Below are 22,245 nucleotides of genomic sequence, written 5' to 3' on the forward strand. Positions count from 1 at the left end.
ACTCCTCTCATTTAGCGGCTCTCCCAAAAACAAACCCTTTGGATACCCTCTCCAACCAGCACAATCCCCTTTCTCAACCGCGCACCTAGACCCTGAAGAAATAGCACAGCGGATACTATCGAGCTGCGCGGAGTTCACCGCTGAAATAAATATAGTTCTTATGCGTACTCAAGGGATTTCGTATGAAGCAACTAGGAACTACTTAGTACGATAAATGTGCGCCGTGCAACGGTTGATCCAAATGAATAAATTAGAACGTCTAATTGTTGTAATCTTAGAGCGCAAATGGAATGAATACGAATTAAAACGAAGCCGTGTTATTGATAAAAAGCAATCTACCGATTGCACACGAGCAGAGGTAAAGACAACTAGTGTCGCCCTATTGGAAGACACCTATATCGTTGTATTTTTATAATTATAAAGGAATATTTCGAGACTAATGCATGCCATATGAAAAATTCTAACGTGCAGCTTCAAGAATAGAAGAGAAAACCCTTCTTATTGGAAGAGTAGAATGTGAGGCTCAGACAGACTGATACAGTACAATGCCATTTAATATTAAATGCTCTTGAAAAAATTGTCTTCAAGGATTGGTGCTGCTTGGTACAGAGTTACCATAGAACATATGCTGGTTTGACTTAAAGAACCTTTTGCATTCGATAAGTTGCATAGATCGTATTGTAGAAACCAAAAACGCGGACTGTGTGATCATACCGTGAAGCGATTATAAATGAAAATCCTATCGACTTAAACATATAGGCATTTACTGTAGCCTCAATCAACAATGAGTCCATATATGATTTTTCAAAACTTACGCATTTATTAACATTTTATTAAAGAAGTACTTTGTATTGGTAGAACATGCTTTAAACGCTAAAAAAGCTTCACTCAATGCAGATACATTAAAGCCAGCATGAATTCTGGTAGAACTGCACATTTATAAACAATACCTTAACTTAAAACATTCTATTGAACGAAAAAATGGTACCTGTCTAGCATTCATTATATATATATATATACGTGTGTGTGTGTGTCGAAATAACAACACCATGATATATAGCGGTAACAGACGACTTTGTGTTATCTTTTATTTAGTTTGTTTTTAGTTTTTCTTATTTTTTATTTCAAATGGCATCTTTCACACTTTATTCATCTCTTTTTCTCACTTTCTACCCCATGACTACCTCAACTTTGTACAGCATGATGGTTTTTCTCTCAAGCGTTTTTGCGGGACCTACGATTCCTACCCAGCAACCTTTTGAAGTCACCAACCAAGTGATTACAGATTGATACGCTATTACCGATCACTGATCTGGGTAAACAAGGAGTCATCCAAACGATTGACTACCGATGTAAAACTGGCTTAATCTCACATCTTTAGACGGTTGATACGGTTTTGCAAAATGAAATAAGTACTTTCTCCCTTCCTGCCATCTTTCATGAACTCACGTTACGGCTTCTTTTTTTACCACTTACACAGTGTGGAAAATTAAACTGCAACGATTATTATCATGGGCTCTTACTGTCCATAAGCTTGCTTATTATGCAGCTCACATTTTATTCGATTTATCCTGCTAAACCTGCACACGAAAAAATGCGGTTTTTCAACTTTATTGCTACTTTTCGTGAAGCTACTATTAAGCAAGTCACGTTACACAATGAGCCATAGGCAAAGTTGGCAGTTTCCTAATTTAATTAATAATGTTTATACAGTTTTAAGCTGCGCTCAGAGCAGCTACCGATGCCCAACTCCATCTTTATGTGTATTAATAATAATGACTATACGATCGCTTGTTAAATCCTTCCAACAATAGCCATATTAGCTGTCATATAATTACTGATACTGTTCACGCATCATGAGATATTACGCATTTTTTCACGTGATGTAACAGCATAGCAGTAAGCTTGGCTACCGATGGCCTCTTGTCAAGTGTTTTTTTTTTTGGAGTAAGATCCGTACACGGTCTTACCGATCCTAACACCATATAGTTCATCAAGATAATCGCATCGCAATTTCGCTTCCGTGCGGAAAATAATGGCAAAGGGCGTGGGCGTCAAAATTAGACAAATTAGTTGGACATCAACGCGGCTGAGGCATATAGGGCGCAAGGCAAAAGATACGGTTAATACATTGGCTCTCAGCCAAATATATTCAGTGCTAACTGGTAATGCCCGTTCGCCAGTTAGTCTTAATTATAATTGCCCGACACCTATTTTAGAATGTCCAGATAAAGTAACCTAGCTCGTCTGGCGTCGGCACTCTTTTTTTTTTCAGTTTTGTAATGTATTAACAGTATTAGCTGATCCTGATACTAGATGATTTGCGGTATGGTAGTAATCTTTCATCGTTGTTAAAGAAGTCTATTTAATTCAATACATTTGCTTAACTAGTCGCTGTTTCTCATAAGTTTCTGCTAAGCGTAGTGCATGATATATACCCACCAATGCAGTTCGGCGGGGGTCTCGCTCGACTGTCGACGAGTGCGAGACGGCAAATAAAATATTTGCCATCATATATACAAGACGATATATTCTGATTTCGTATTAAGCTTTTTAGCCTACGTTATTTTACATAAAAAGCTTCTATTACAACAGGACGTCATTGAATTATGTCAACAAAGGCCAACCTTGTTGCTACTTTCGGTAAGCAGCCCTATTAATTTTCAATTCGGTTCTTAGATAACATCTGACAATATTTCATATCAACCTTAAACACCTCGTGTTTAAGAACAGTTCTTTAATAAACAAAGGGGAAAACAGAGAGGAACAAATGTAGCATTGGGATAGAGTTTAACAAACACAGCAGGCTTAAAATGTGGGTGACAGATCCATAAGTATTCCGTTGGGGCGATCTCACCGAAACAATATTTTTACCTACCGTGCATTCGTGGCGTCTTTCATCTCACTCGCATCTCCTTCCCACTCTCCACTTGTTTTCAGCAACAAAACTAACTGCGCCGTTATCGTAACCGCTAAGATATTAGCTATTTTATTGCTACTTTAAGCAGGTTAACTCACTCTCAAATATCTATAGTCTTGACACAAGAGGCTTGCGCACTAGTTGTTCTTAGCATAAACTATGATATGTGTACATACTAATATACAACAAAACAATGGACATTTAGTGTAGCAAGTATTTGATACCTGAGCTCTTTCGCTGTTTTTTTCCTTCATATATATTTGTTAGTGTGTGTGTGTGCGTGTTATTGTGTCTGTGTGTGTGTGTGTGTATGTCTGTGTGTCCGTGTGTTTGGTATACTTTTTTTGGCATATATTTTCTCCCTTATTCTTAGCCCTGTCTATTGACACTTTTTTTATTGATTAGTAAATCTTTAAGTGGTCAAATGATATATATAAATCACTCTAGTGCAGCCACGTAGAATCTCCGCTATTGACGTCCCGTGAAACGCGGTCCTTCCTCGCAGGTTTATGATAACGTGTTATAGCAGCGATGGATGATGAACTGTCGGGGATTTGTATACGGTACATTTATCATCTCTACGTGTGTATCTGTACAACAAATCACGCAACCAAAGATATTCTTACCACTATAATATTCATAATTGAATAATTCGTCGTGAAAAAAGAACAGACAAATTATACGCATATAAGCTAGGAAGCAAAGAAGCGCGTAAGTAAAGTGATTGAAATAAAGTACCTAAAGGTACACTTCACTTTCAATGCCACACTGTTATCGTATAACAATAAATTGATGCAAATTTCTCAATATTTAGATTCAACTAGTTTGTTCTTCCTTTGTTTCTCCGTAACATTTTTGTTTTACTGTTTACTTTTCAGTTAACGTTTTGTTAGCGGCATGTTTGCACGCACTTTTCAGCATGTGCAAGTGGGGAAAAGCCAGCAGTATTGGGATGTGATTTAAAAGTAATCAACGTAAACGCACAGTGTTAGAACTATACGAACAGCGCGTCTTCCCATCCTAAGTGATAGGTCGTACATAGAATGATACGATTTTTGTTGCCGCTCAGTCTGTTATAGGATGATTCCCACTATTGGCGGGTCCGGTAGTTCGTACAATTCGCAAAGCGGTTCCTCTTTTAGTGATACTCCCATAACTTAATCTTGAAATAGTCTGATTAAGATGAGATGGTAAAGTGCTCACAGGATCGTGTAATCACATAGGACACAACAAGAAAGTTTATATAGAGGCACGATTTACTCCGACTTGAGATCTTGTTTTACTTTATACAGCATCAGTTCCATACAGGCCTTAGCATCCTCGGCACTGTCGTGACCGTCCACTGTAATCCGGTGAGAAATCACACAGAAAAAATGAGTACAATTATATCATGCTCGCTCGTCCGTGCGAGAAACCAATTAGAGTTTACGACTTGGCGTCAAAGGCAGTCATTTAAATTAATTTATAAGATCAATAGATAAGATATGCCTAAGCGTTCTATATCGTACCTCCATCCTGAATAATCTTTTGGCAGTAATCCTTTAGAAGATTTTTAAGTGCTCTTTTATAGGGTAGGCCCATCTTATGAGGGAAGACAAGTGACGTATCAACCACTGTCGAATGTATAAATTTGAGAGCTTTTAAATCAGATTCGAGGCTGTGTCCTATCAAGATCGTGTCTGCTGAGACCAGGGCTAGCATGGCAGCCTGAACCTGTACAAGAGGAAACAAAAGCGTAATGTGTTAGTTGCACAAACTAAAACTTCAAAGTGATTTATAAAGACGTTGAAACTGATGTGCTCAGGCTTGGCATATCGTTTTATATGTTTTATAATAAAACAAAGCGTCTATCTAATCTATTGATCAGTCCTTCTACATTACATCCGGGGAAGTAGGATTGTATACATGTTAAATATGTAGTGAATGCTTACCTCGTGTAATTCCGTCGTTACTGATTCCAGGTCCTCCATTTTAAGACCACTGAATCGAGTGTTGTAATCAAGAACAGGATTTCGAGGCTTCACTTTTGTTTCGTAGATAGTCCGAAGATTCATGTCGACCATCGAAACACGGGCAAGTTCCGTGCCTCGGGTAGTGTAAATCATTTCACAATCAAGTGCGTACACCTAAGCAGAACGCGACGCAATGGGAGACGATAATGATAATAATTGAGAAACTGTTTAGCGTTTTTTTTTGGGTTTGCGAAATACTTAAGTTTTCATGCGGAATCATCATGAGGAAATCATGCGTGACTTTTGTTATTGCTCAATGGACCGATTGCGATATTTATTCTACACTCCATCTAAGTATCTGCATTAAACATCACTCATGGATTACAGAAAAAATTGAGGTAACTGAATCTTCTATGAAAACACAATCCGATATATATGATAGGTATGAAACGTGCCTTCTTAAAATTGTTTGCAGCCGCGGGCTCCGGAGTCAGGGTTGTCATGTAGCCCCCGTCTTCTTTGAGTATTGGATTATCAAATACGTGACCCTTAGCCACACTGCACCCGTCAGAACCGCTCTCAGCATCACAACATGTGTACTGTTGCTCACGAACATTGCTTCTTTTCACTGTAACGTTATTTGCAACATGGAAAAGTTACTTAGATCGTTGTGCTTATAATATTCGGTTCCATTCTTATTGGATGTAACTCAAGAGTGTTACGTAGAATTCAGTCGAAAATACCCAAATTCTTGTTTTTCTTTCTGAAAGCACTTCCTAGCATGAAACAAACTTACCTCAGAACTTAAGGGCAATAAGTGGGCAATGAGGAACTGCACTATTTCTCATGTCATAATTTTGTATTCAGCATTTACCTTCCTAATTTCTATCTGAAAATTCGCTTCCTCTCCTATATAAGCAACGAATAATATGTGGTGATCGAATCCTATAGAAAAATGCCTGCAATTTAAAATGATGTAGAAACAAATTGGCAGTAACTTCTACGGCAAGCTATCTTTAAATAGAGCCATCTATGAATTAATAGTCGAATATACCTATACGAACTATATCTATACGACTGCTGTACTATTCTCGATATGTACTCGTCTTCTTCAAATCGAACGTAATACCTATATGGTATGCCTGTATTGTCCAACTGCTCTACCAATTGTAGAACAGTGTTTATTATACACCCACCATGACGCATCCAATTTTTGCCCCAGTGATAGACGCACTCTTCGTGTCGTAGGTACATTCCATCCCTATCAACAAAATAGACTTTTTTACATCGAACGCAGGTTCTTTCGTTGCCCGTACGTGGGTCAGGAGGAGCTGAAAGGGCAGCTTCATGCCGAAACTCTGCTTTACCTGGTTTCCCCTCGCATGGTCTAGGAAAACCCATTTGGTCGAGTTCCGTTGACTTCATAAGGTATTTCTCACGCATATGTTCGTAGAATTGCTCTTCTATGTAATTCCCAATTAAGGGCAACAGGCCCAGATAGCGGTCAAAACAAGAGCGAAATCGAAGAACAGCGGCAATGAAACAGCACAAAGATTATGACAGTTATTGTGATACGACACAGCTGATGCCTACAACAATGGTTCCTGACAGACTGATTTGAATTTCATACATATAAAATTTAAGAGAAGGAAAATTGAAGCTATTAAATTTGTCACCTTATTCTAGACCTTGAAAATCCCGTCGGATGGAATTTACTGCTGTGCCCTGGGGTATTGCGGTTTATAAGCTAAAGCAAAAGGCCCTAACCTATGAATTATTTTCATTATGACAGTAATCGTTTGTTAATGTTAGGGTCCAGATTCTATACAGAACGTTAATCCTATAACCTAAGCTTAGTAAGTCGACGGTATTACCTCTGTTACAATATGTACATACCTGTCATATTATCTACCGAGGTATTCCTGCGGAAGCGGTGTTTCTCGATTGAAAAGGACATTTTTTTTGCTTTTGCTCCACCAAGAACGTCAGCATGAGAAACTGCCTGTGGGGCCGTACTCGAAGGACCCAGCTCACCGCTTTCCTTCTTTAGACGCATGATAAGGTTGGCTACCAGGTTGGAATAAACTCTTCTGTCCTTTGCGCGGCCACACACGTCACGTTCTTCATTCAGTGATTTCTCGTAACTTTCTTCATATGTGGTGCAAATCATATTATTTAAATCGATCAGCTTATCCAGTGACCTGTTGATAAAAAAAAAAGATGTTTGTATAAGGCAGAATAAATTAAAAAGCAAGGCAAACAATTAGGTCAGGAATTGTGACACACTGCAACGACTTGAGTTTGTCAGTTCAGTTTGCAAGATATGATGCAACTGATAAAAATAACAATACTTACAGTTGGCGGAGATTAACGGGAACCTTCATATTCGAATCAAATTGTATTCTTGGGCGCGGGGGTGCCACCGGGTTGTCACTGGGGCCCAGTGCTTTCGCTACATGGGCCACTCGAGCAACTCCCTATACATCAACAGGAGCAGGCAATGAAATGTAAACACATGCAACAAATCGAAGCGTCATATCATATAAAGAAGAGGTATACAGAATTAGTCAATAGTTCTGAGGTTTCTAATTGTCAATTTTGTATAATACAGAGAAAACGCGCGATTCGGTGTTCTCTTTAAATTATTTGTGGGCGATACTCATACTTCATATTGTTAAATTCTAGTAAATCTACTATAGTTTCCTCAGTATGATTTGAACAAATCCACGGTTTCTACCTTGGTACGAACTAAATCGAATAAATTATAGGTAAAGATGTCAGGCATATTCACGCCGAAAAATAAAATATCGCGCAATATGCGCTGACACAATAACGATTGAATTTTAGCAATAATTAGAGAATTATTGTTGAACCGTTTGTTGATTCTAATTCTGAAATTAATAGTGAAACATTTTAATATTCAGTTATTATTAATCCAAAGACTCAGAGTTTTCCTGCTTTACGGTGCGAAATGAAATAAACGGGTTCAACATGACTGTAGCTTTCAATTAATAAAATGAATGATCTCCATAGAGTTGAGTCATTTTGCATAAAAGCACATACGAGCGCAGCCTATTGCACATTCCTTTCTCCTAATAATAATAAATAATCATCAATCCTATTTTGCTTTTTGTTGCAAACAGTAAATGTAATTGTGCACCCTGTGCAGTACGGTCTTGACTGGAACCAATAATGGATGCAGTAGCTTAACCTCTGTAGCAATTGTTAACTATCAATTGATCAACCTCATCTCATTTAATTGATTTAAACAAAATAATTGGCAGGTCAGGAATGGAATCCTAGTTAGAACTAGAGAGCGATATAAACATAGTAAACTGCTGCTTTTCTTTCGAATTAGCAGCAGACTTGCAACGGAACTAAAAACATGAAAGAACTGCATCTCTGGATGATTTCATGAAATCCATCAAGTCATAGTTTGCTTAATAGAGCCAGATAATGTAAATATTTCCAGTGAAAATGCCGAAGAATCGTTTAAAAATTAAATACTGGAAACACTGTATAGCTAGAAAACCAATGCAACGAGAGTTGTTTCGTTGCTTAGCAAAGAGCAAGCTATCTTGTCGAAGGAATCGAACAATGGGGTAAACCCCAACATAGCATCGTAATTTGCAGCACATTCATGTCAACTGGCAAACGTGAATACCTACTTACAAGATGCTTAATGGGTCACGCATGAGTTTTTCTTTGTGTCCATACACTGCACAGACAACGTGACTCACTGGCAATGCACATTGTCAATGTAGCGACATAGCAGGACTCTTGACAGATATTCTATTGAGGTTGCCATACTCAACCTTTTCTGAAGAGATTGCGGTAAAATTAAGGAGGTAAGTGCGAAATGAATTATTCTGCTGGGGATCCTAACATTGCAAAAAACGACTTGCAGTATCTCAACACGATAGCTTCTTAGACCACGTATAAAGCTCGCTTTAAAAATAAATTTTTAGTGAAAGTAAATTTTCTCGTAACATAATTCTTTACTAGCAAATTATAAACAAAAAAATAAACGTAGTGTATGTTTCTTAAACAACAAAGCTTTTTTCATGGAAGGTGTGATATAAGAAGCTTAAATTAAATGTATAGTCAACATCAACTGGCGCTCGGCGTTGACATACGGAGCGTCCTGAAGATATGCCCAAAAAGCACAGTGCCGCAAGTGTTCCGACTGGTTGGAAAAAAATCGCTATTTCGATCAAAATCCTCCCAAACCTATGAAAAACAGATCCTTGCTATAAGTGCAAATTACTGACGGCAGTTCATAAATTTTTAGGGCATTCTGTATATAAGATCGTCATACTGAATGCTTCACCATCTGGCCCGCTCTATACAAGGATCGATTTACAAGATGTTATGATATCGAATTTGTAACAGGATGCCAAAATATGTCATTTCGTAACATCTCTTTTTGGTTACCTAATCCACCTATGCATGTGTAAGTAATTAGTCGTGGCCTGCTCGCTACAAGGCAACGTGACGGCGCTTTCCACGTGCACGTTGTGCGTAAAAGGACGCTATAGTGGCGCCCTGGTGCGGTTGTGGGTCTTGTGCAATGTGGCAGGGTTTCCACGAGGACAAGCACTTGACTGTAACTGCAGGGTGAAGCAGCTAAGCCAAAGTATCCTAAAGACACTTGTCTCTGCCGTGGATAAACGTTTCGTTGGCTACATATAGCTGTACGTATAAAACAGACTCGACAAAGAAAGGTGATTGTGGAGGTCCGCTAATTGATAAATGTTTGTATTGCATATTCGATTAACTGGTGTAATGTGACGAATGTGGTAACAAAACCCTTCAGCAAGATTTCTTATGGAGTAAAGATGACTAATTCTCCACGGATTCATATCGACGGTGGCCGTTTAGGCTACACTCATCTGCGGTCATACGACTGCGGTTAGTTGCCCTATCTGGCTAAGCAGTTGATAGATGTAGCTGAGCTCCCACGCAACTAATCTGCGGTATAGCAGAAGTTATCGACATTGCTCAACACAAGCTTCGCTTTTTTGTGACGATAACGTTACGCAGCATTTCTTAAATAATATTCTGCATTTAGAAGTTCTGTCCAGCATTTTCTTTTTCACTGGTCCTTAATTTTCCCGTACTCTTACGTCATTCAAAAGTTGGTTTCGTTCGCGACTACCAATCATTCTTTTGCACTTCAAGTTGTTTTTACGAAAACTGGAACCTGGGTCAAACTCGAACTCTTTGGCACTCATTTGTATGTGCATAGTGCATAATGAATGAACGGGTACACTTTGTAAAAATGGCTACCGAATGTGTTTGTGAATGTCAAAACGAAAAATTTACTGACTATTTTCACTGAATTTAAACTAAGCTGCTGCCGCACTGAAACGCAAAATGTGACCACGCGGTATTTTAAAGTACTCACAAAATATGAACATTTTATTGTCCTTTTATATTTCTTTCTTATCCTTGAATGTGTCATATAAAGCATTCACTCGAAGACCTGTGAGCGCGCTATCTACTTACTAAGCCAATTAAGATGTCAAACCAGCCCGACGACGAGTTGGCACGGCTTAATTATGCTGAACTGAACAGGGATAATGATGCCCGCATTGCGGAACTTCAGAACACCATTATGGCAATAACCGGGTACGCGAAGAAGATCGAAGAACAAAATATAGAGATGTCTGAACAGCTAAGGAAAACCGAGGAATGCAACGAACAGCTTCAATGGAAGCTCAGCGAACACGTAAGAATGAAGACTATGTTCAAACTATATACTCATTTTTTCATGCTTTCCTTTGTTCGTGAATATTTTGCATAGCAAATGAATAAGTGTAGTATCAGGTGCAATAATAATATAATCTGTCAATAATATTAATAATAACAATAAATCCTAGATAGGTAGTTCTGCTTGCAAGATGACTTTGCCCGGACTTTGAGATGTATAAGTAAATTGCTTATAAACGATAAGTTTACATCCAGTGACACAACTGTTGTATTGATAGTATTTAGACGACGTTACTACCTGGTAGGAAGCAATTTGTTCAAGCAATTGTAATTTTCATACATAATTTGGATTGTAAATACAAGAACGTCAAACCCACACTGACTTGCTTGTGAAATTTTAGATTGATTTTTACAATATCGCTATAAATTTCGACGCATATATGAGAAATGGCAATACTCTTCATCGTTATTCGATGGCTAAACCTGAGTTAGTTATTGATGTCTCCCGATTACTTCGCTGCTACTTACGTATAGAACAGAACATAGTCATGTTTATTAAAATCTAGAGTTACTTATTCTGTGATATGCAATTTCGCTCCGAATGCAGGAGCTGTTCTTTCAAACACAGATGAACTTGCAAGGACAGCTCTACCATGCACGCGTAAATCGTGAGAAAGCCGAAACCCTTACAAGATGCCTACGGTCGGAACTGGAAGCTAAGGAAGGTTTAATCAAAACACTAGGCATGCTACTTTCAAGCAAAGAGGATGAGTTACGAGCTCTCGAAGAGACTAGCGTACGTCGAGTTCAAGATGTGATAAACAGCGGACGCGAGCTTGCCGAGAAATCGCTTCAACAGATTCGCACTCATATGGCTGAACTCAACGAGAAAAGTCAGGCCGATGCTGAACGAAGCCACGAGAGTACAAGCTGGATGCTTCGCAACTACTTGGAACAGGTGGAAAAACACGCGGAACAAACTATCGCACAGAGCGCTGAACTACAGAAATATGCGGAGCTTTTTGAAAATTTCGAGAAGACAAAAGTGCAACTGCATGAAGCTATGACTCAATTGGCGCACTTAAATCCACAGGAGCGCAAATACCAACAGAGTCAGCAGCAGTGGCCATCGCCAGGTGAACGTGGAGTCGACGAATGCTGGCATTTGTCTACCAAACCGATTTGGTCTGAAACATCGGTCTCGCAGACCAGGTCTGGAGATGGCACAATCAATGGCAACGATTATAGCGACAATAATAACTTCGCAAATACCATGTGCGTTAGTGGAACTACTTGCGATGGCAAAATTACACCTACGCTTGATGGACGCATGCATACCGACGAAACCTTCCGCTTCGATACAGTTGAATCTTCAGCAGTGCCACGGTCGGGACTGTCGCAGCACAATCTAACAAATCAATTAGGAAGTGTAAATAATGTTGGAGTTCAAACATTGTCGGGTGGACATCAATCCCAAACCTTATCCCACGCCAATATCACTACCAGTGTAGGTATGCAGACGTCAATGCATGGTGTTTCGCAATCTACAAATACCTGCCCGACCTTCGCACCCAGCCGGGTTTGTTCCGACTTGAATCGTGACGCCATGGGTCAAACAGTTAACAGTATAAATCATGCAATAACCGACAGGATGCAAACGACACCGACTTATCCGTACGGTTTAAACAATCATTTTTTGGCGCTTGGACGATTTCCAGAGCCCTACAGAGGACCCACTCAAACATCGCCTGCCCCAGCCCGGGATACGTCTTCGTTTCCGAGTCAAGGCACGTTGTCGACTTCGAGTCGCACGGAGGGACATCGTTGGCCATCAATGGACTCCACAAACAGCCAAACCTCGATTCCATCTCTGTTCTATAATTCGCGAGTGCCAGAGGGAACTACCTTTGAAGAAGAACAGCTGCTTCAGCAACGCCGAAGACGACAGCAACACCAGTTGTCACTTCATGATTCCGAGACCTCTTCGTTTGAACTAGCTTCTCATTCCCATCAGGAGAGCTAGTGAACATGAGTGGACTTGTGATCTTAATTAACACTTTTATAGCCGATGTATTTCAAATCTTACCTCTCGTAGATCTTACTACCACTATTATAGCTTCAGAACAAATACGACGCATCCTCTTTATAAACATAGTACTTGCGTGAAGTAGATGGGAGCATTCGGTGATATGACAAGTGGTCGGTGTTCATAGATATAGATAGACTCATGAATAAATATATTTCACTTGGAGCTTAGTGGTTTTACATTAAGCCATGTAAATACATGTACATACAGTTATATATATATATATATATATATATATAAAACCACCTATATATATATATATATATATATATATATATATATATATATATAGGTGGGGGGGGAGAAAGAACAAAACAGAAATAGGACTGATTAAGTTGGAATTAGATAGTTTGCAATTCTGTTTCTTTACACCAGATCAGCCTAGAGCGTCTATTAGGTCCATTAACTGAGAAGTAAAATGGATACTGATTTTTTGTTTGATATTGCAATTTTCCTGAGATACATGCCGACACGTTTAGAAACATCTACTCCATTTCACCTGGTTTATTATTGACTGAGATTTTTGAATCGCAGGTTATGAAATATAGAACCTAAATTTTTCGCGGCACATAGCTTTTTTTCTGGGATAGTGCTAGGTTTCATTTAGTAGAAGAGGGTAGAGCAATCTAAAATGTGAGAACACTGCCTTGTCAAGCATAGTTTTAAATTGCAACTCTTTAGACAGAGATCCTACATTTGACCGGAAGCAATTATAGCAACGATTTACGTCGATAACATCTTAATATTCTGGCATTAGGAAAGTTAAGTGGAAAGAAAAGATACAAGCCCGCAGTAAATCGAGGGCCAGTAATAGGACAATCATGTAACTAGCACCTGTAATCTATTGAAATTATTCTGACTGAGTCGTCCTTAAGCGGTATATTTAAAGAACATCTGAGCTAAAAACTTCCGACAAAGAGAGCAGAAGTGGTTATCAGCACGTTTTGACGCTATGTTAATAGTCAAATAGCGTTGCGGAAGCAATGTCTCTCTGTTAGTCTCAGTCGTTTATTCTTGAATAAAATTCTTAGCTTACCTTTGTTTGCACGTGGTTCGTAGCATGCGGTAATGGCACGGTGTTTGCGATCCTTTTAATAACTTGCGCTCCAGTGGATGATCGTCCGGCAGCTGCATCAGCACCAATCCCAACCTGTCTCGCCTTTGCCGATGCCAATGCGAGATTTTTGCGCTGGGCAACCGCCGCTACGAGGTCGGTTGAAACGGTACCTAATCAGAGAAAGAGAGCGACAACGCAAAATATACCAATACAAATAAGCCTTACTCATATATCGATGCCGTTCTTTGCGTCATGTACAGATTACGTTTTTAGAGTAAACGAAATCCGTTGATTTAGCGAGTAGAACAGATAAGTGTCAAATAGAATTAATCGATTCTTTGTTATCCAACATATATCTATCTTGTAGCAACATCGCAAACCAATAGAATTTTTCGTTTGCCACACATGTGTCTTGCACGTGAAAGGAGCACGACATGAGAAACGAACAAGGTGCGGTGACAAGGAAAAATCTATGAGAAATTAGAAAACTTCTACTCTAAAAAAAGATCCACGCGGAATCTGAATTGAGCTTAATTATACGTGGGATTTATATTCATTTTGTGCTTCATGAACTACCTGAAAGTCACCGACACATAAATTCTCAACATTCAAGTAACTGAATGCTTACAAATTCGCTGTCTTCGCTGCTCAGTTGGGGTCGTAGGATGAAAGATAGGTGTTGCTTGCGTTTCATTGGACGAATTTTGCTGTTTTAGGCGCGCCCTTTGCATTGCCTCTTGGCGCATGACCAACTGTTGCGCTGGAGATGGTCTGAAGGGTTTTTTCGGTACCGGAGGGACTGTCGCCACAAGGCGGGCTCCAGGATCGTGAGCAATGCGTTTTCGAGTTACCCCAACCATCTAACAGAAACAAACGTTGAAGCGCGTATTTCAGTAACAGCTAGGAGATACTGAGTTAATGACAGTTCATTACCTTCGCATGTCATCAATCATTGTATTGAACAGCCCTCAAGTAACATCGGGCAGATCTGAACATTTTGGTAAATGACGAAGCAATTATGCTTTGTGCAATCGTGTATAGTCGATGGTAGTTATAAAACTAATATAGAATGATATGAGCAAATTACGATAGGGGCTTTGAACTGTTGTTAATGGTTACACTCACGTCAATAACCTTCGACGGCTCGCTAACAGAAACCGGTAGGCTAGAATCTTGAGTCGTTTTTGCTGGACCATTGTTATCCTTATTAAGGCTCATTTGACTCTCACATTCTTGAAATAGACGAAGACACTCCTGCTCGGGGTCTTCATCGCTCAGATCCACATCTGTTAAAGAGGAGGCATTGCCAAAATAAATTAGATAACTTCTTAATTATAATAAAGGTATATAAATAAGTTTATCTATGTTACAAATATTCAGACGGCCAAGATTAATTTTGGATAAAAATTGACAAAGCAATATCATGTGACAGTTTTCACCTACCATTGATGTCTATATCACCGACAGCAATCACTCCAGGTTCGATTTTCACTCGTTTACTTCTGTCATCTGAAATGGTAACGAGATAGTGGAGATTGATTGCCAAATAAAATAACACCTGAGTTCTATGTAATAATGTGTTTAGAAAGGAAACAATTTATCTTAATTCTTAGTTTTTTAGCTTAGCTTTTTAGGGCAAAAGTTCTGGAGGGAACGCCGCATATACCCAGTATAGGTAAACCCAGTGAACGGTCTAAGGTAAATTACTGGGCCGAAAACCCCGAACGATCGTCCGGAAGTTCAGGCTAACCGAGAAGGCGAGACAGCCGAAGCTTCGACAGGGTATTGCAATGGAAATCTGTCATTTATGAGCATATCAAGGTGAAGTACAAAAACAAGACATCCAAGTCTTTAAGGAATAAGCATAGGCACCTGCTGATGTAGATGTTCTTCTGTGACTGCCGCGACCCTCGGAACTGCTCGAACCGCCACCATCACCGTGATCTCTGGCGCTATCATCTGATCTGGCACCACTATCTGAATATCCACCTTGATGTTCGCCCCAACTCTTACGCTTCGAAATAGAGACACCCGATGTTTTCGAATGATTTTTTTCTTCCCGATGAGATGAACCACTGAAAAATATACATTACGTACGAATTCTTAGTAAAAATTACATAAAAATAAGTGAATTATACTTATTGTAATTATTATTAATGAAATTTATTTATACATACAAAGCGCTGACTCTCATGAACTTCAGTAAGTGGTGAATAGCCAATGCATTTCTCGCGTATTTGTTGTAAATAGAAAAGCACATTTGTAAGTAATCGCTAAATTAGTTTTCTCATAGAAACAAGAAAAGCGAATAGAATAGATTTTCCAGTGCTATACGTGTCTTTTTCAGAAGTGTTAACTTAAACATTTTAACGTTCAAGTCAATTTGACAACTTTCGATAACCATCATTATCATTGCAATTAACGAACCATAATTGTTTTGGATGTACCTTTTTTTATTACCGCTATCTTCCTTTTTGTCCGAGTGAAATCCATTACTAGTTTTGTGTTTTGTCGAGCGTTTCTGTTCGGTATCTTTTGAATGAGACGACGAATTCGAAGAAGATGATTTTTCCTTTGACGACGACGACGATAAGCGCGTGTCTTTACTACTGCTGCTACTGCTACTACTACTTTTACGTTTGTCTTTCGATTTGTCGCGGTCCCTGTCTTTAATTTGATCCTTTTCCTTATCTCTGTCTCGATCTTTGCTACTGGACGAATGCCTCGATTTATTTCGACGCCGATCTTTGCTACGTGAGGAGCTTTTTTCATGATCTTTACTACTGCTGCTACGGTTGTCTACTTCATTCGAATCTTCGGCTGCTGACTCATTGCTTTTTCTGTGCTGCTTTTCTTTAGCTCCGTTAAGCCGGTCTTTCTCCGTCAGTAGGGATACTGACGAAAATGGGCTTTCCTTTGAACTTTGATCTCTGTCATGTCCATTGCTGCTGCCAGTACTGCGAGACTTATAATCGTGTTCTGTCGCGTCTGAACTATGTCGTTTCCTTGACGCTGTGCTCGTTGAAGAGGACGAACTGTGCCCCTCATCCTTCGATCGCGACGAACCTATTAGACTCAAGCTGTCCTCTCTTTTTGGGCTAGAGGAAGAAAGTCTCCGTTTTAAATATTTTGCCTCATCTCTGTAGCCATCCTTGTAACTTTGCTTCTTTTTCGACATCTCTTCGTTGTCATATTTCTTCTGAAAATAAAGGATATGGATGATGTATTGAAATGAGTCAGCGAGCCCAGTGACACCAATTTTTTTCCGATAGAGAGCCGCATCCGTCTAACACTGCCAGCTCTAGATGACGCACTTTCAACAAAAATATTAACCTGATGTATAGTCGATTTGTACGGCAGCCAAAAATACATTTCATCAACGTTGTCACATAAAATATGTCAAAGTAATCTCAGATTTCTTTTGCACTAAACACCTTTTAAATAACATTGATCTTCTCAATTAGAAAAGCTCTTCAGAGCAACTTCTAAAATTGTTAGCATGAGTCTCACGGCAACTGTCAGGTTTCAAAATATTATACAATATGAATTAAGCAATATAGCAATCTAGCAAACATCTTACGGTTGTCGAAGCATCGTAGTCGTCTCCCTCCGTCAAATCAATCACGAAGTCGTTTGGTGTTTCCTCTTCTTTATGACGCCGTTTCTCAAACCTTTGAGGTTCCTTAAGCCGATCGTCGTCTAATTGACCCATTGGGTGTGCGTTTGACTGTTGCTCCGCAGACTCACCCATGACACCTAACGGGAATGAAAGCGCACATATACATTGAAATAGTTTCATTCTTTGCCCAAGAAAAACCAAGCACTTCTTTTTGTAACGATGGCCAATATTTAAGTGTTATTTTTTGCAGGAAATTTCCCGCTAAATGTTTCGATTCATCGAATATACGTTCTAGCAATCTTCATATCTTAATCAACGATATAGGGAGCAGATGTTGTTGTCTCAATCTTCAGTTATTTTTCACGAACGTAAATATACAGTAAAACACATTTATCCCTCAAATGTTATCGTGTTAATTCTGTAAGCACGAATTAACTTTATGATGGATCTTACCTTTTTGAAAGATTTCCATAAGTATCGCCTCTTCTTCGTCGTCTTCATCTTCTGAGAATGCAGGCTCAATCACCCTGGTCTCATCTGCCTTAGCGAATTGATGCGTCGAATAGGTATCGACCCCAACCGCCGGCACCTTACCCGCTTCCGTTGACAATACGCGAGCAGCATTTGTAGCGGCATTCTGATGACGCCGTTGGAGAACTGCTATTGGCGTGGGACGATACTGTATACAAAGATATCGATAACATCGCACGGGAAACAAACCGTTGTAACAGAACGAGTAACAAAGCCATGCTCTTTACCACTTGCATAACAAATGAAAATTGACTAACATCAACAGCGGAAATTTATCGCAATCTATACCCTAGCGCAATAAATAAATGCGTTCTGAACAAAAACCTAGTAGGTAGTTTTCGATGAATTAAGGTTAAATACCTGCGGTACGCGAATAGCGGGTATGTGACTACGCGCAGGTTTAGCTGGCTCTAAAGGTCGTTTTGGAGGCTGTTGCAGATTAGTAGGTATACTACCCGATGCGACAATGTCTGAAGTTTTGGGGCTGGATTCTGCGCCAGCGGGTTCGCTCCCTGCGCCAAGGAAAAGCCAAACAAGCTTAGTTCTGTTATTGATGGAATATATTTTATTACGTTTCAATATATATCGTATCTGTACGAATGTTTCGTACTTCTTTGAGCAATCGCATTTAAAGAAATAGTACGTTAGTTTACAATTTCTATTGCCCGTTATCTATTGCAAATTCAACGATGTTCTCAGAATGAATGTTTTTGCTCCTTCGCAAAACATACTTATTCGATTCCATGACAAGTTTGAGTTGACGTATGTACGGAAAATAAAAATGAACAAAAATTGACTCTCGTACTAAGAGCTCGCTATGTCATAGGCCAGCGCCATTATAGGTCATTATGTGTAAAATAAATAAAGCTAAATTGGAAGACATCGTAAGGCTACGGCAAGCTGTTCCTATCTCGCTGTAAGCAAGAATTAAATTTATATTTCATAGCTAGAATCTAATTCAAGTTACGACGGTAAATACAATCGTTAGGGTGTATAGTAACAAAAAAACTTTGAGTACTGTCTTCCGACTCCGGAGAGAAACCCATAATCGTCTGGGCAAGCGCTACTACGTGGCCGTTGCAAAACACGTCTGTTGATGCGGAAATCCCTAAAGTAACGCATTTTAGCCCTAATTACGAGTTCTTTTCGAGAACGAGACGTCAATCGAAACCGGCACGTCATTAAGCTGAATCGCCGGTAGCGAAATTGTACTGGGCAATAAATGACGATAAAAAAGGTCTTAAGAAAAAACAATTTAATTCTCATGTTATACATTCACAATAAGGCACTGAAAATTCTGATTTTCATGAGGCCAAAAGGTTCGAATACGGAGGAATCCCTTTAAAGTTATATAGATGTAGAACCCAATGCCAATATGTGAATTCTAGTATCGTTTTGGACTCGTCGAGACACATTTGTTTGCTATGGTACGCATCTGCCCTCATATTCAGACAATTTAGTGGTATTAACATGGCTTGATTCTTTTAAAATCTCCATTATATATATGTCAAGCTTTCAATATTTCCATTGACATTCATCTGAAATTACCATAAATAAGATACGGCTTGTCGCTTCATGATTAAAAAATGGCGCCAGCGCCATAAGAATTTGAACTGCCGGTTTATAACCTGATAAGTTTTAAAGGTTTAATCTTTTAAGACATCTCAGTTATAAGGCACTTTTGTTCGAACGTCATAGCATTAGCTGTTATGTTCACAATGTTAATACACATTATACGTAGGTCGTACGTCATTTGAACTTACCTCCCAGCGGAGCCTGTTGTTGTGGAACGCTCGGAGAATGTTTAAAGTGACAATAGGGCCGGTTGCATTGTCCAACAACGTGAAGTGGGCATACCACCCCCGAAAGACGACCCTGAGAACGAAACATTTCTCATTCGAGGATAGCAACAAGATAAACTTCGTGTCTGTAAAATCCAGCCGTGACGATGATGTTGATGTTGGTGTTGAGAGTGAGGTCACAGCAGCTACAATCGCGCAGTATAGAACAAGCTTAGTTGAATCGTAACGTCACCCAATAATCTTCTGTCTGACCGATCTGTTTGACATGCATACACACACAAACACCACGCATCACCAAATATTTCGCTCATACTCGCGCTAAAGTTCACACTTGATACAATTCACGTTCGATGGAGTCTCACAGTTGTATATCTATTAAGGAGCAACCCAGTTTCATTTCTGGAATATCAAGAGCGTTCTATCGGCCATCACGCTGTCAACTGCGTGCTAATGGCACGCGTCGACTAGCTTATTCATTCTAGCTAATGTTATCTAACTTTCTTATGATCACTATGTTTATGCTGCTGAAACTTTGAGCTCTAATACTAAGATAGCTATGACTGTCACACACACTCACTATCCTGTGCTTGACTCAGGATTCTCTCTTCATTACATGATACGTACACACTTGTTCTTCAGTTATCCCTCACACTTAGATAGTTCTCGTATTCGAACATCATATTTGCACACTCCAACAAAGTCACTCGGAAGAGGTCCACAGGTTATAATCATATGATAATGTCGTCTGAAATCTAAACAAGAATTATTTACAAGGAGAGACTATTTCTTTTCCAGGACCATATCTGGCTCGAAGAGTTTCTCCATATCAGACAATTGACACCCCGTAACGCACAAATTGCCACAAATAAAGCGGGAAGTAATTAGCGAAGAGTGAACGAGCAAGGTCAATGGACACTGTAAGAGTAGGTGAGTTTGCTGTTATAGTTGAGGGTCGATATTGACCTACGTTAGCCTATTTTTTTTTTAGTCTCTCGGTGAGTGGACAAAAAGAATCCGCCTCCGGCGATCCAGTGCCGGAGTACCGATTTAACAATACAGTCGATTTTTCACCGAGCTCTCACCCACCCGTTCCGACAATTACGCGTAATCCCCGCCCAATAGAGCAGATTCAAATCGTTTGTAACGATTAATTCCCCGGGGGTTTTGTCGTGTAAGGGAGTGAGGGGACATCAACACATTCATGGTTGTCTGATGTCCATCCAGTGTTTATTTTGCCTACGGCCGCGGACTGCCGATGGTGCGCCGCCGAAGAGAATTCGCTGACGGCACCCTAAAGAGCCCCAGCTGGCGATACAAATCATTTCAAATCAGCTGGCGGGCATTTGAGCGCGGGGCGCACTCACTCTGCTGAAAAGAGTTGTCATCATATAACAGAAGCACAAGAGAGACTATTCCGAGTGAAAGTTATACGTCTAGTAAACTATAACATTTATACGGTGTTGTAGTAGTAATAGAGATGTTACGACATACATATTATAACAATCTAATATACATTAGCGCGCGCTCAACGTGCATAGTGTCGGCGGGTCCCAGTAGACCAGCGGGAACCAAAAAAAGCTTCGAGGCAATAGCAGTGCACCGTTGCCTATCCCACATCTGCGTAACGCCGTGTAAGCAGTTGTTATGATTTGAGAATAGCTCTATTAAAGGTACGACTCTTTCCCGAAACGTAACAATGACTAATTTTGCAAAAGGCTTTCAGGCTACAATAGTGACAAACGCAGTATTGATATTCCTATAGAGTTGATATTTGACTGAGTCTGAGCGTTAGATTACTTATTTCGTGACTGATAACTTATTTAGTTTACTTTAGCACGCCGTTGTCTATTTAGTATACAGGAGAATGGCGCCATTTCTTTTGTTCGCAATTTGGTAAATTTGGTTACGGGTAAGAAATAATGGGCGCCCCGGGGGTGCAGCCTTTTTTAACATGTTCAGATAAGAAAATTATAGTATGTTATTCAATTTAAATTAATTCAGTACATACATAGACACAGATGAAATGACAAACCACGTTGTTAGCCTAATCACTATCAGTCATAAAGCCATTGGATAGCTCTAAAATATATAACGCCTGCGAATCTTTTCCTAAATATGCTGGAATGCCATCAAGTTATAACTGCGAACTTCTAACAAATATACGGTAAAAGTCAACGCCGACTTAATAGACGGAATAGAATAAAGCTCACAGTACGCATAAATACTGCTATTGTATAGACGGTCATTTGCTGTCGAGCTGGGTAGCTTTTCCGTAGTACGTTAGTACGGTCCATTAATTATATCCTTGTATATAAATGTACAAATGTACTGTGGATAAGCTAGATCGCATACCATAGATATGGCCATGGAAACTTGCTATATTAAATACGATGCATGCGAATTTGTCTTGCAATAGCCATTACGAAATGCCTATTCATTCATTATCCATGTAGTTTTTATGCTATAATCACTAGAGTATTATTACTGGGTACTGGATTCGTTTTACTTCCCTTTACTTACGAGAGCGGGCTGATGGTTGGTTGGCGCGCACTTGAATCCGTATCTT

At 39.5% G+C, this 22,245-nt stretch overlaps 2 protein-coding genes across 14 annotated transcripts; one reads left to right on the top strand and one right to left on the bottom strand.

Annotated features, from left to right (window-relative positions):
• Window positions 1-1,055: 1,055 nt before the first annotated feature.
• LOC111243642 (uncharacterized) lies at window positions 1,056-22,218 on the bottom strand. 8 transcript variants are annotated; one of them, XR_015321734.1, is made up of 19 exons: window positions 20,304-20,937; window positions 19,641-19,864; window positions 18,238-18,389; window positions 17,800-18,025; window positions 17,308-17,483; window positions 16,175-16,926; window positions 15,600-15,802; window positions 15,171-15,236; window positions 14,853-15,013; window positions 14,356-14,587; window positions 13,707-13,897; window positions 7,228-7,349; window positions 6,769-7,073; window positions 6,069-6,335; window positions 5,328-5,500; window positions 4,852-5,046; window positions 4,429-4,633; window positions 4,124-4,262; window positions 1,056-3,510 (listed from the first exon to the last, which is right to left on the bottom strand). XR_015321734.1 is itself a non-coding variant. In XM_022789501.2 (19 exons), the coding sequence occupies exons 3-19, from the start codon at window positions 19,765-19,767 to the stop codon at window positions 4,177-4,179; spliced, it is 3,639 nt and encodes a 1,212-aa protein (XP_022645236.1). In that variant the 5' UTR covers window positions 19,768-19,864; window positions 20,304-20,431; window positions 22,200-22,218; the 3' UTR covers window positions 1,056-4,176. The 8 variants fall into 8 exon arrangements, 6 of the variants coding, with proteins under 6 accessions (XP_022645236.1, XP_022645237.1, XP_022645235.1 ...); XR_002670560.2 differs by having other exon boundaries at window positions 3,905-4,262; XM_022789501.2 differs by adding an exon at window positions 22,200-22,218 and having other exon boundaries at window positions 1,056-4,262; window positions 20,304-20,431.
• On the top strand, window positions 8,617-12,835 carry LOC111243644 (uncharacterized). Of its 6 annotated transcripts, none has more exons than XM_086980850.1 (3): window positions 8,617-8,720; window positions 10,343-10,603; window positions 11,192-12,835. In XM_086980850.1, the coding sequence occupies exons 2-3, from the start codon at window positions 10,394-10,396 to the stop codon at window positions 12,605-12,607; spliced, it is 1,626 nt and encodes a 541-aa protein (XP_086836976.1). In that variant the 5' UTR covers window positions 8,617-8,720; window positions 10,343-10,393; the 3' UTR covers window positions 12,608-12,835. The 6 variants fall into 6 exon arrangements, with proteins under 6 accessions (XP_086836976.1, XP_022645243.1, XP_086836977.1 ...); XM_022789508.2 differs by lacking the exon at window positions 8,617-8,720 and adding an exon at window positions 9,407-9,566; XM_086980851.1 differs by lacking the exon at window positions 8,617-8,720 and adding an exon at window positions 9,407-9,566 and having other exon boundaries at window positions 11,213-12,835.
• Window positions 22,219-22,245: the final 27 nt, after the last annotated feature.

This window comes from Varroa destructor, unplaced genomic scaffold, assembly GCF_002443255.2.
Source record: "Varroa destructor unplaced genomic scaffold, Vdes_3.0 BEIS01000002.1, whole genome shotgun sequence".
Classification (NCBI taxonomy): domain Eukaryota; kingdom Metazoa; phylum Arthropoda; class Arachnida; order Mesostigmata; family Varroidae; genus Varroa; species Varroa destructor.